Here is a 12,647-nt window from a genome sequence, read left to right as displayed (position 1 = left end):
TCTGTAACTAACTTGCTACCTAGGTAAACCAGAGACTGTCAGAGATAGTTAAGTTTCTGCATTGCTCTTTAATCTCTGCTGGAACACCAGAAGTCTACTAAAATCACGTGCTTTGTAGCCACTACAAACTTCCCTTCACTGTGTAGAAACAGCAACTGTGTCCAATAGCATAGAGGAAATCCCAAAAACAACACACATAGCTGCCACTTGCACTCTGCTAAGAATTTAATTGCTAACCCATTTTTAAACTTAGCACTTTCTTAATGAAAAAAAAAAAAAAACCAAACAACCCAAACCAAAACAGAGATATTCTGACATTACTATGCACTAAAATATTTTTCTATAACAGAAAACTAACCAAGTATAATCAACATCCACTTTCCAGACAGGAAAGTAAAGATCTCTCCCTCACAAACACTTCCTGTAAGTCTGCTTTACAAACTAGCTGGGGCAGCAAGTAGGTGTACATGAGTTTGAGGAGGGGTCAGACAGAGCTGGCAACAGATCCATTGCAAAGGAAGTAAAGGAGGCATGCACAGGCAGAGATACAGGGTGTTGGGAAAAGGGATTCACGGCCCCAGCTAGACGGAAGCTTGAACAGGGCAACGGGCACAGGAGAGATGCAAGAAGCACACACATCACAAGGGGAAAGTTGCACAGGACACTGGTAAGAAAATGAAAGTTGAAGTGCCATAGAAAGAAAGTGCTATGGCCTCATCACTGCTAAGTTCTCACAACCATGTGGCATCAGAACACACACTCAACTGGGCAAGTTGTCGTCATGTGTGAACGCCCAGCTAGTGCAGGGTGACAAACCAGTAAGAAAAAGCTTGAAAGCAAGAAAGTTCAGTTTGCTAGGTTTAAAGGGGATGAAAACCTAGAATAAACACCTCTGAACAATAAGACCAGTCATCCACAAAGATAACTGAATTTGCACAAATGGGTAAGATCAACCAGGGATAAGGTACGGAACACTAGATATCGAGCTCTCATCTTTCCTGTGCTTTCTGTAAGAGAATAATGCACCTGTGAATCAACTTTTTTCCTGGCTTTACAAGATACTTTCTTATACAATCCTCTGCAAAAATGCAATGTAAAATTGATGACATCTAAGCTACAGTATGAGAGCCAACAAAGGCAGAAGATGAATGACTGAGGAAGAGCATAAGAAAACTGATGACTGCAACAGATATTCTAAGATATATTTCTAGTACTTTTGAATTTAAAAGATATTAGTGAAGTTTACCCCATGAAAGGCTGATGAATTCTTGCTTTACTTGTATATAAATACATGCAAACTAGATACATGCACAGCAACGCTAAGAAACATGATCAGCTGAAGCTCTTACTAGGTCAATTAGTGGAAAAAATCTTGATACTGTTATATCCATTTCATTCAAAGGAACAATTAAAATCTGCTACATCAGTACTGTAACAGATACATTAGCAAAGCTAATACAGTACTGGCATGTAACAAGACTACAACTTACCCAACTTTTACTGACATAACCACTCTACCAACTACAATTTTTTTGCAAACAGACACAATGACAATAGTAACGTTATTTGACCATTTGTCTGGGCTGTCTGACAACTTCTGAACTTGCACAAATGGCCTTTGCACATGCTCAAGAGACAGCTTGCTCATGCTTGTCTTTGTGTACAAGATATCCTGGGTGAAAGTTGAGGATCCCTGGCTCCGAAAGAACAATACTGACCATTCACTCCTGGTTACCCCGCCCACACTGTTAGCTGCAGGCTGCTTACAGCCTTAAGAGAGACTACCACCACTTGTGGCTCTCCTGTTTTTCACCAAAACATCTGTCCTGCGTATTTATCTTGTCACTCTCAGAAGCTTCCTGTCTACAACACAGGACTGTCTCTCTGCTCCACTGCTGGAACAGCATGTGTCCTCAACAGGTCCCCAGCTCACACAAACCACACTCCTCCTACACAACAGCACCATTTTGAAAGATTCCTTCCAGTAATAAGCATTGAGGACACGCGAAGGTCTCAGAGTCACTCACTTGGAGAATACTTGTTAAAACCCCTTTTCAGCACTGGGGTGCTGAAAAGTGGTTCCTGAAGGAGCCTTCCTGAAAGTGCAGCTGATAAACTCCATGACAACCAAGGGCATTGAATGAAGTGCCCTGCTCCCAAAACAGTCAGAATAGATGCTTCTTCTTGAGATGTAGCAATCCTGGCAACAACAGATATTGAAAAATCTGCTTTATCCTTCTTTCACTGAGAGTGAATTTACCACTACTGACCAAAGCAGAAACTGCAAGTTACTAGATATCTGATATCTGACCTAATCTTCTATATATTACAGAATCGCAAAATACACTGAGCTGGAAGGGACCCACAAGGATCATTGAGTCCAACTCTTAAGTGAATGGCATTAAATACTTGAGTAACAAAACAAAAGAATGAAATTTAAACATGTTCATAACATAAACCAAACAGAGAAATTCTCAATGACACTTATTTGTAATACTTATCATTATTCTTACAGCTCTAAGATACTTAAGCCTTAATTTTTGTGACAGGAAGTTTCTCTCTTGGACCAGGGAGCCTGGCTATGAAAAGTGTTAAAGACATAATAATGCACAAATTCACTTGCTCTTACTCAACAACTCATTATCCTGAGAGAAGAATCCAATGATATAGAAGTAAGATGATGCACTTTATATGGAAAAGCACAGCCCACGCTCACTCCCTAACACTATTTGCATTTTGATTACACTAGTTTGAGCTTACTGTTTCAGTGATACATATCAGGGTTGGTAAATCCAATCATGAACAGATAGACTCACAAGACATGAAGTTACTTGAAGGGATACAACAATCTGACTGACTGCAACTTTACTGAAGACCTAGGTTAGATTACCACTAACAGGACACTTACTGACTTCTAAGCAAAACAGACTGTGCCCCAAAGACTGAGCAAAGATCAAGAACTTACATCTTCTTGTCTCCCTTTTCCACAATCTGTGTCAAAAACAGCACATCAAAAATAAGTCAAGAGGTGGAAAACTCATACCTGCATTCTCCATGTCACCTCACTAAGATGGTTAAGGAACACAACTTCTGATTGCTGGGAACACACCAGCTCTTGTCTGCTTTAGAAGAAAAAGGGTATAGAAACTCCTTTGAAGTATCTGGTATTTTCCACCAGAGATAAAAATCCAAAGTGCTGTTCTGAACCCATCTAAAAATATCTCTGTCTTGGACTGTGGTTTAAGCACCACTGCTCTGCAGAAACACAAGCGGTGAGGTGGGAGACAGTATGGCAAAAGCAGACTAAGTTTCAAAACAAAATACATTAAGCCCCCAAACAGCAGATATCACTAACAAAGTCAAAACTAACTGATCTAAGTGCAGATCATACATGAAAACACACCTCAAAATATCCCAAAGGAACAAAGCAAAACCGCACGCAGGAATGCTCTGAACAAGTCAACGTGCCCAAAACCAGAAGGCAGACTGGCATATGCACAGAGGGCACTGAATTCTGACCTACCTGTCCGAAATGTGCAGGATATCCCAGCATGTGCATATACAGCAGCTTTGCCACGTTTCTGCATCGGTATGTGTTATCTTCCTCTCGGAAGGACGACCGGATAGCAGCACATTCCTTTTGGATCATCTCACGCTCTTCTGCCTGGGTTCTTGCTGTCCGGATGGTCCGGATCAACTCCCGCAGTCTGATGGGGGCTGGCATCCTCTGGGAGAAGAAAGAGGTCTGTAAAACTGGTACTGTACCTAAAGGCTTCATGCTGTTCTCGTACTGCTGCGTATTTTTTTTCTTACCCTACCAATATATAAGTAAAAGAATGAAGAAAACATAGGTTGCTTCAGGAGCATGGTTAAAAGTAAACTTGAGAACATGAGGAATTCATTGTACCTCACATTTGCTTTTCCAGAACATTAGAAATGGGAATTGCTGTGATTTGAGCCACCTGTCAAATGAATAGAACATGACTCCCCACTTGAAACAGGCAGAAACAGCATTCTGCAAGGTACTCTCATATTCATATCATCCGCCTCTCTCCAGAAAAGCCAGGTTCCAAAGACAGCTGATCCCAGAATCATGACAACTTGGGTCAGAAATCCTTTAAAAAACACAGCTCTGTTTAATAACTTCCACAAGACTTCACACAAGTGCTTCAGATGGCCGTGCTTCAAAACTCCTGCAAACCTGTGCCATACACACTTCCTTCATAGCAGTGTGGAAGTCAGCAGAAAAGCAGAGGGAAGAGCAATCCTAGCTGTGTGGATATTGCAGAGAATCCTGTTTTAAAAATAAATATATCAAGTTGACACCATCCTTTTATTACACCCCAAATAGAACCACCTTTTCTGAAACAAACAAAGCCTGTGACATTACTGTCTGGTGGCACTGGTATGAAAAGAGCGTGCAAAAACATTCAAGAGTAGCTTCACCTCATCAGATGGAATATTGACGGAGTCATCTGACCCCAAGAGCAACGTAGCCTACCAAGTATCTGGTAAGAGGGAAGTGGCTCTCAAACAGGAGCCAAACTTTAGGATTATGTTCAACAATTGAACTTTTAGTTGATGCTCACCAAAGCTCACTTCTGACTTTCTGGGAGCTCAGACTACACAAGCATCTTTACAGCCTTCTTTCATCCATGCCAGCCTGTGAACAGAACCAAGCCCTTCTGATAACAGATAATGTCACACCAACCCGTAAAAAGTTGCCATGGCAGTCTACTACAGATTTTGTCTGGGTCACCATCCCCCCAGAACAGTGTGTCATACATTTTAAGCATTACCATATCAGAAAAAGATGTGCATTCAAGTACTGCACTAACTAGCTTGCATGACACCACAGACAGGCTAGGACACATACAGAGCTAAGAGGGGGCTTGTTTGCTTTCAGAAAAGCAGAGAGAGATGCATGTTCAACAAGTAAAGGTGGCCTCACAGTAAGCCAGCCAAAGCCAGGTCTGTAAGTCTCAATTATAAACTCATACATAACACTAAGCCTCTTCAGCCAAACCAAGTAGACTCCTCATATTTCATTTCATTTCAGTTCCCCATCTTCATACTTAAAAAATTTGAATTTACAGAGACACAAAGCATTCAGCTCTGAAAATGGAAGAGATGTTCTTCCTGCATAAGTAAAGTGTCCCAAAATGCTGACACGTGTAGGATCAAAGTTACTGGACACATTATTACTTAGTCTCTCCTTGTCTCTCCATGTGAATTCATAACACTTCCTCACATTACTGCAATATGAATAAATTAACTGTTGCTATGCACTCATGCTGCACTAACAAGCATCACAGAAATAGTCACAGGGAACTAAGAATCTCCAGAAAAAGTCCTTCCATGACCATTACCTCTGCTGCCCTGCCTGCACATTCTACAGTTCTTCTGCATCCTTTCTGAAGGGAAAGGAGGGCAAAATGCTGCACTCAGCACTTGAGAGGTAGGTGTGCTATTGATTGATTTATATTAAATATCTCCTATTTTGCTCCCTATTATTTTCTTAACAATTGGTAACACTCGTTTTGGAGTTCTGATTGCTAAAAAGTGCTCAGTTTGCATTTTTCACATAACAGTATCATAAACCCAAAAAACTCCTTCCTGGGTGACAACTGTCTGTTTAAAGTCCCCAGTTTTAAAGCCTGGACTCACCTACTATTCACATATATCACATGCTTCTAAACTGATTTTGATAAGCCATGCTCTTGTTGGAAGATTGGGCAGAAGTTACAAAAATAAAAGCACTACTGCAGGAATATTCCTCTGCAGTCTACAGCCAATAATTTCATAATCATCAAGACCAGCCATGTGGAGGCTCACGCTGAAAAAGGTGGCTCCAGTCCTTCCACTGTGCTGACTCTGGCATTCCAGGGACAGTGCACCACGTGAGGCAACCTGTACATCTGAGAAACAGCCTTCCCCTTTCCTCCCAAGAGCAGTGCCCAGACACATCAGTCCGGCTTGTGCAGACACAAAGGGAGCAGTGAGAACATGCAGAGACCAAGTGGGAAAGAGGAGAAGGGTTCTCTCCAGCAGTAATCCACACTTATGCTATGGCCATGCACCCTAATTAAGCTGATCTACAACTTTGCTGTTCCTGAGAAGATAGGCAGTGTCTACTGTAAGCTAAAACTATGACTGTTATTTTAAAGAAAGATCTGTTTAGAAAGTTTTTGAAACACCAATACATAATCTGCAAACAAACTGAAGTTCGGCAACAAGTTGCTTTGATACAAGTTGCTTTGCTCCCACTCTATATCTGAAGAGTTTATAAACTGCTGAACACTGATACCTGCAGCCTGTGACTTCTACAAGCCCAGTGCTTTCCTTGCCATGGGTCCAAAACTTTCTGTCAATATGCCCATGGAAGGCTTCAGCACTTTAAGTTTGGCCCTGGACAACAGAAAGTAAAAGGACAGACTGCCTATTCAGTTCTAGTCAATGAAAAAGAGAATTGAACAAAGTCACCATATATTCCAAGTGCAACTTTCTATGAATATTTTTTTGCATCCTTCCCCAGTGTTTAGGCAGGACTTCCTACCTCACTGAGAAGGCAGGTACAGTGAAAACAAACACTGAAGATCTAACAGGAGTGCACCCAAACATCATCCAGGTGCTGACAAAATGAACAACCCACATTTACAAATGTCCTTGCATAAATAAAGAATCAGCAAGGCACATCGTAAAGATTATTTTTTCTCCTCACCCCACAACCACAGGAAAGCAATTAGAAACCAGCACAAAAAGCAGAGAATTGATGAGTAAGTCTCAACAGCCAAATTCTGAGGCTACCTGCTGTCCTCACTCATGTAACACACTGACACACAGTCCCACAGACACAGTCCAACCTAAGACTGCCTAAGAGCACCTGCGTCTCACACCAGCTTCCTGCCTGATGAGAACAGAACAATTCAGAACTGCTCTGATGGAGGACAACATCAAGGACAAAAGACAAAGCTATGGTTTATTTTCCAACATTGAGAACTTCCGTCCTTTTGCTGCAACTACATACTCTTTTTCTTTCAGTCAATATTAAATCATTCAGTTTTTTTAATATACCTTTAAATGCCTCCCATAAAAAAGGTTTTGCACCCATCTATGTAAAATAGTGTCTCTCCCTCACAAATCACCTCACATGCTTATCCTAGAAGCTTGAGCTCCATTCTTGTGCACACACTCTTCCAGCATTTCAACACAACACAGTTCCCATGCCACACAGCACGTTGGAGTTTCTTCCCCTCCAAAAGCCTTCTCTTAATACCAAGAAATTCTTGCAGCAGGTACCTGTTCTCTGCCTTCATCGACTTTCAGATTCTTTTGCAGTTAATACATTAGAATTTTCACCTCAGTTTGGAGTTTCAAACATGCAAGTAAGCATAAGCAGTAGATACTGCAGATGAGAAGAAACTTGGGACATAAGAACACTTAAATTCAGAAACATTCCAGAAGAGATTAGCATTTACCTGTTCTCAACAATTCCAAAGTCTATCATAATGCCAACAGACCTTTAATGCAACAATGGGAGGACAACAGTATCATCTACCAAAGCAGACCCGGAGTTTTAATTTAGCTGGTGCCTAAGTGCTGCTTATAACTTCCTCCAAAGCAGCAGATCTTGTTCTTCAGGATTAGTTAACATTTTTCACCAGCACAGGCACATGCTTTTATTCTTTGCACATTAACATAAACAACAAGGCAGTTTTTAGAAGTAGTTACCTATTTCCTCCTTTGGTTTACAGCAGGAGTTTCCCTTGGCCATTTCTTTGCTAACTACAAGCCCCAGAAATCAGGCCCTGAAAAGAGCCTAATAGTTAATATTTACAGTATCTGGCAGGATTGTACACAGAATTCTTCTCCCTCATCAGATCTGTTTCCCCTTTCTCATTGTGAAGGCCTTGCTCCTCAGAAGAACCTACTATCAAGATAAAAACTTCTGAGAGAGTCAGATACCTAACTCAGATTAGTTCAAATGGTGGCAGGTGTCTAAGTTCCTTTGAAAATAGAATTCCAGCTTTTTTCCTATTCTCTGGGTTGCACAAAAGGTTCTACCTCAGTGATTCTCCTCCCTCTGCTATTCAGGGATCCTCCCCCTGAACCAATAAAAAGGTATCCTCTCTTTATGCAACTCATTTCTTCTAAACTATCCAAAAGTGAGGAAAAAACAACAACAACAAACAAACAAAAAAAAAATCAAGAAAACAAAAATAATAATGTATTAAAACATTTAATTTTCATCTAAATTATGCTGCTAAATCAGTATTTTCTCCTCTTTTATAGTCTTTTACTAGTTAGCTTGTCACATTTCCGAGTTAAAGATTTTACACAACATGCCATTATACCAAAAATATTTGAGTACAGAACTTTACCAGAAGTCTCTCTTAGAACACAGTCACATTTAAAAATGGTGAGTCACCTTTTATACTTACAAGAAGCACCTAGTATTACCAAAATCAACCTTGAAAATACTCAAGTGCTTCAGTCAAGTCCTCTGGAAACTCTTCAGAAATATTAGCTTATGTCTAAAATGTCTAATTTGTCTCTATGGTAATGACATTAAAAAAACAAACAGTTGCTTTAAAACTTCTTTAGGACAAATTATCAGACATTTAACATTTTAACATTCCATTATTATTTAGCCTTGAATTCTGGAAACGTTAAGACATAAAGGCCATCAAAGCTCATTCAATTATTCACAGAAGGGCTCTACTGTTTGGGAAAATAGTCTGAATTTCCAGTTCTAGTGAGACACATGCCAAGTTATAGTTTTTCCTGTAAATAGTATTTCTGAAGTCGGTTCTGTCTAGAAAGCACCCCAAGCTTGAAGCAGTGCACATTTCACACACATCTAAAATACACACCTCCAGTTGCTCCACCCCAGTGCCTGCACAGGCAATCACACTCCTCGAGCAAACACAGCTTTCAGGAAGTTAGGCAATGAAAGCCTGACCCAACTCCCAACTGAAATCAGTAGCAGAACTCCCCCACTTGCTTTGGTCCCACTGAATCCAGCCTCCCACACACAAGAGCAGAGGATCTGTCTGCAATGTTGATACACAATGCCGATGGCCTCAACTCCACACTGCTATCAGTGGGCTTCACACTTCTATCAGATAATTCAAAACAAAGATACATTGGCAGTAAAACCAGAAATATGCACTGCAAGCAGAGATGAAGCTGTGAACAAAAGCAGGGATATCGGTATATGGTCTAGTATTACCAATATTTATACAGAAAACAGTAAACACCAAAGTAAGGAGCACCATCATCATCAAGGGCAAAGGCAACACAAAGAGTTGAGTGAAAGGGCAACCAACCATGTAACATGCTAAGTGGAACAATCTCTTCTGAGAAAAAGCTATTGAATACAAGAGAATTAGAAAGTAACATCAGAAAATCAGGAAGAAATTAAGGCAGCAGGGGGCTTCAAAATGCATTCTCATAATAAAAGGTATCGAGCTTATGCTTCACTTTATACAAAGACAGCTGAGGGAGAGGGGGGAGGTCAAGTAAGGAAAAGAGTGCCCCTAAACAAGAGAGAAAAAGTAGTCTTGGAGAAGTGATGGTCCCACTTCCAGTTACATCTTAAAAAAATGAACAAGAAATGTAGCACAAGAGTATTGAAGAGCTGAGGGAGGGTGCTGCTCAGGGGCTGAGAGGAAGGGAAGGGGAGAGGCAGGGTAGGACCTGTTCTCACAGACCCTGGGTGTGCACAGACCCCACTGCCCCCTCCCACTCTCTGCTGCCTGGGGCACAGCCCCACACACAACCCAGCATTTTGGATGAGGTTCCCACTCCTGCACAACTGTGCACACACCCCAAACCAAACAGCTCCTCAACTGCCTTCAAAAGATGTGCTGAGCTCACAACCACTACAAACACTGACCTCAACAGCTGCCCAAAAAGAAAATAAATATTTCCCTTTTTTTAGATGCTAACAAAGGTACGAAGAAGAATTAGCACAGCTACAGAGCTGATCAGTATGACAGCTGCACGCAGAATTCCAGATTTCCTGGCTTCCATTTCTATACTTCAATCACCACTGACCTACATTACCTTTGTATTTATTACCTACTTCTAGGTCCCTCGCTATTTTAATCTGTAATCTGCCTATTTTACTTCCTGTTCACTTCCCTGTAGAATTAGACTTTAAATAAAAAAAAAATTAGCTACTACTTTGTGACTAAAAACCCCACACTGTTTTTAACCCTGGTTAATGCCACATGAAAGACATGATGCCCCATTTTTACATTCATTAACATTCACTTTACAACAGGCCAGGTAACTTCAGCTATGCTCTAGGAAGTTCTAGTCTTCAATTTTATCTGCAGCATCTCTGCCAAACAGCAGGTACAGGTTGTACTAATACCTGTGATATCAGCAGTTTCACTTGTCCCCATGTTAGTGTAGCTCTGTTTTTCAAGTTACAGCCTCATCATATATTTACTTATTAACTCCCGAACTTCTGTCCAGTGATGGAATGCTGGTACAAGGCAGAGCAGACCCTTTTCCCTAGAGAATAGCTGAGTATCATCTACAACAAGTTAACATCACCTTCAGTCAGAAGAGTTTTTCGTGTCACTAAAAAATATGAAGAGGTCAAACAACCCATCTGCTGAAGTTATACACTGCCTACTCACAAATACAAATATTCACACTAGAGAGGCTCAAGGAGCTTTACTGAGTGAATGACATCAGCTTTAGCAGCAGTTAAGATTTCCATGAGCCCTCACACTTGGAAAGGCAACCTTCCAAACCTGAACTGCACCAAGCAGGGCAGGCTGTGTGTGCCTGAGAACAGACAATCTGGGTTTCTTTGCTGCTGTCCACAACCTCCTCACACCATGGCCTGACACACTCACTCACTCTGTTGGACAGTGATGCCACTACAAGACTCTGTACATAAGGAGCTACCAAGAATCCGAACATTTCTGTATCCCCTACTCTCTCACACAACACCACAAAGGTGCTACAGGATCCACCCATCCCTACCACACCACCTTCAGGAAAATAGATCAGCAGTCACAGGAACACAAAAGAAAAGAAAAAAAGGAAGATAATGGAGTTTTTTATCATAAAAGGAGGAAGTCTGAAAGTTATCTCACACACTGGAAACACTAAAGTTGGATCCCTTCACAAAACAATTACCACAGACTTTCCCCTCCTCAAGTCCTAGGATTTAAATACCTTTTCCCCTCCTTCTCCCAGCCCAGAAGAATGAAGAGATTCACACTGAACTCCTCAGAAAAACCCACAAAATCTCCTGCCTTTGCTGAGCTCCTGAGTACCCAGTAGGTTTTCAAACCCTGCCAAACAGGAATGCACAGGAGTAGGCAAAAGAATTCGGCAATAGAACGGGACATGCAAATAAACAAAGGGAAAAATACAAAGTGTAGTTTAGAGGAGCAGTGGTGGCGAAACAGGGGTACAAAAAGCTGCTGTGCTCTATCACAGAGAAGTGGAACAGGAAAAAAAAAAGAGAAAAAGAAAACAACACAAAATTCCCTGCCATATTAAATGTGGGATACTGGAGCACCATGCAGGAGAAAACACATACGTGTTCTACTCTGTTTAAGCCACTACAGACCAAATACCTTCTAGCCACACGTGTGACATGTAACACTTCCAAAGGTATTCCACTGGGATTCTGTGCTGCCTCATTAACATCTCAAGCATCAGAAACTGAAATAAATCACTCAGCATTTTTACGCATTACTTACAACATAATAAAAAGCACACCTGTTCCATCTGCTAACTTTAAAAACAAAGCTCACTATAAAAAAAATTAAATATATATAGTTTGTCTTATAGTTTGTGCGAGAAGAGAACTCAACCAGCCTTGAAGAAAGGACTTGAAGCCTCCCTGACAGACCGGCCGTCAGACACAGCTCACTGCGAATGCCTCCGGCCGGATCGTGCATCTCCTGCGCCTGCTGAAACCCCTGATCGCCGGCAAACACGGCAAGCACTGGGGACGCCGTAACGCTCGGAGCGGCTGCACAGCCCAGGCAATCACACCCCGGCGGCAGGACGGGCACAGGTCCCGGCTGCTCCTGGGACGGCCACAGGCCCCAGCACGGACCGGTCCCGGGCTGCGCTCCCCTCGGCCACCGCGCGGCCCCACAACCGTGGGCACGGGGCGCAGCCCGCACCGGGGAACGGCCCGGGCCGGGCACGGAGCGCTCCTGGCGCCCGGGCAGGCGGCCTTAGGGCGCGGGGGGCAGAGTCCGAGGCGGCCGAGCCGCCGGGCGGAGGCAGCGGCGCCGGCAGCGGGAGGGCACCGGGCGGCCCCGCGAGCAGAGCGATCGCAGCCCAGCCGCGGAGCTCGGGGCGGGCAGAGGCACCGAGGCTCGCGGGGCCCCGGGCAGCGGGACCTCGCAGCGGCGGAGTCCCGAACCGGGCGGCGGCGCCCGGGCCGGTCCCACTCACCGGGCCGGTCCCTGCAGCGGCAGCGGCAGACGGAGCCGGGCATTCAAAATGGCGGCGGCGCGGCCGCAGCACCGATACCGCAGGCGGAGGGATCCGCGCGCCGGTTCGCTCGCCGCAGCCCCTCGGGCTGTCCCGGCCGCGGGCGGGGGCGCGGCCGGGCTGAGCTGGGCTGGGTGGGAAAGGAGCGGGAGGGGATCGGCACCGCC

General features: G+C 43.3%; 1 protein-coding gene across 2 annotated transcripts in view; it reads right to left on the bottom strand.

Annotated features, from left to right (window-relative positions):
* The window catches only part of AP1G1 (adaptor related protein complex 1 gamma 1 subunit), a 36,437-nt gene extending 23,843 nt beyond the window's left edge, over positions 1-12,594 (bottom strand). Inside the window, exons 1-2 of one of the 2 annotated variants that reach the window (XM_017816139.1) lie at positions 12,442-12,594; positions 3,524-3,727 (exon numbers count right to left, since the gene is read on the bottom strand). In XM_017816139.1, the coding sequence (XP_017671628.1) occupies positions 3,524-3,724 (201 nt within the window). In that variant the 5' untranslated portion in view covers positions 3,725-3,727; positions 12,442-12,594. Of the gene's footprint in view, positions 1-3,523; positions 3,728-12,441 lie in introns of those variants that run through there. The other variant, XM_017816138.1, reaches the window with a different exon arrangement.
* Positions 12,595-12,647: the final 53 nt, after the last annotated feature.

The sequence above is a fragment of the Lepidothrix coronata genome, unplaced genomic scaffold (genome assembly GCF_001604755.1).
Source record: "Lepidothrix coronata isolate B3197 unplaced genomic scaffold, Lepidothrix_coronata-1.0 Scaffold54, whole genome shotgun sequence".
NCBI classification, from domain to species: Eukaryota; Metazoa; Chordata; class Aves; order Passeriformes; family Pipridae; genus Lepidothrix; species Lepidothrix coronata.
This window is presented reverse-complemented; position numbering and strand designations above follow the sequence as displayed.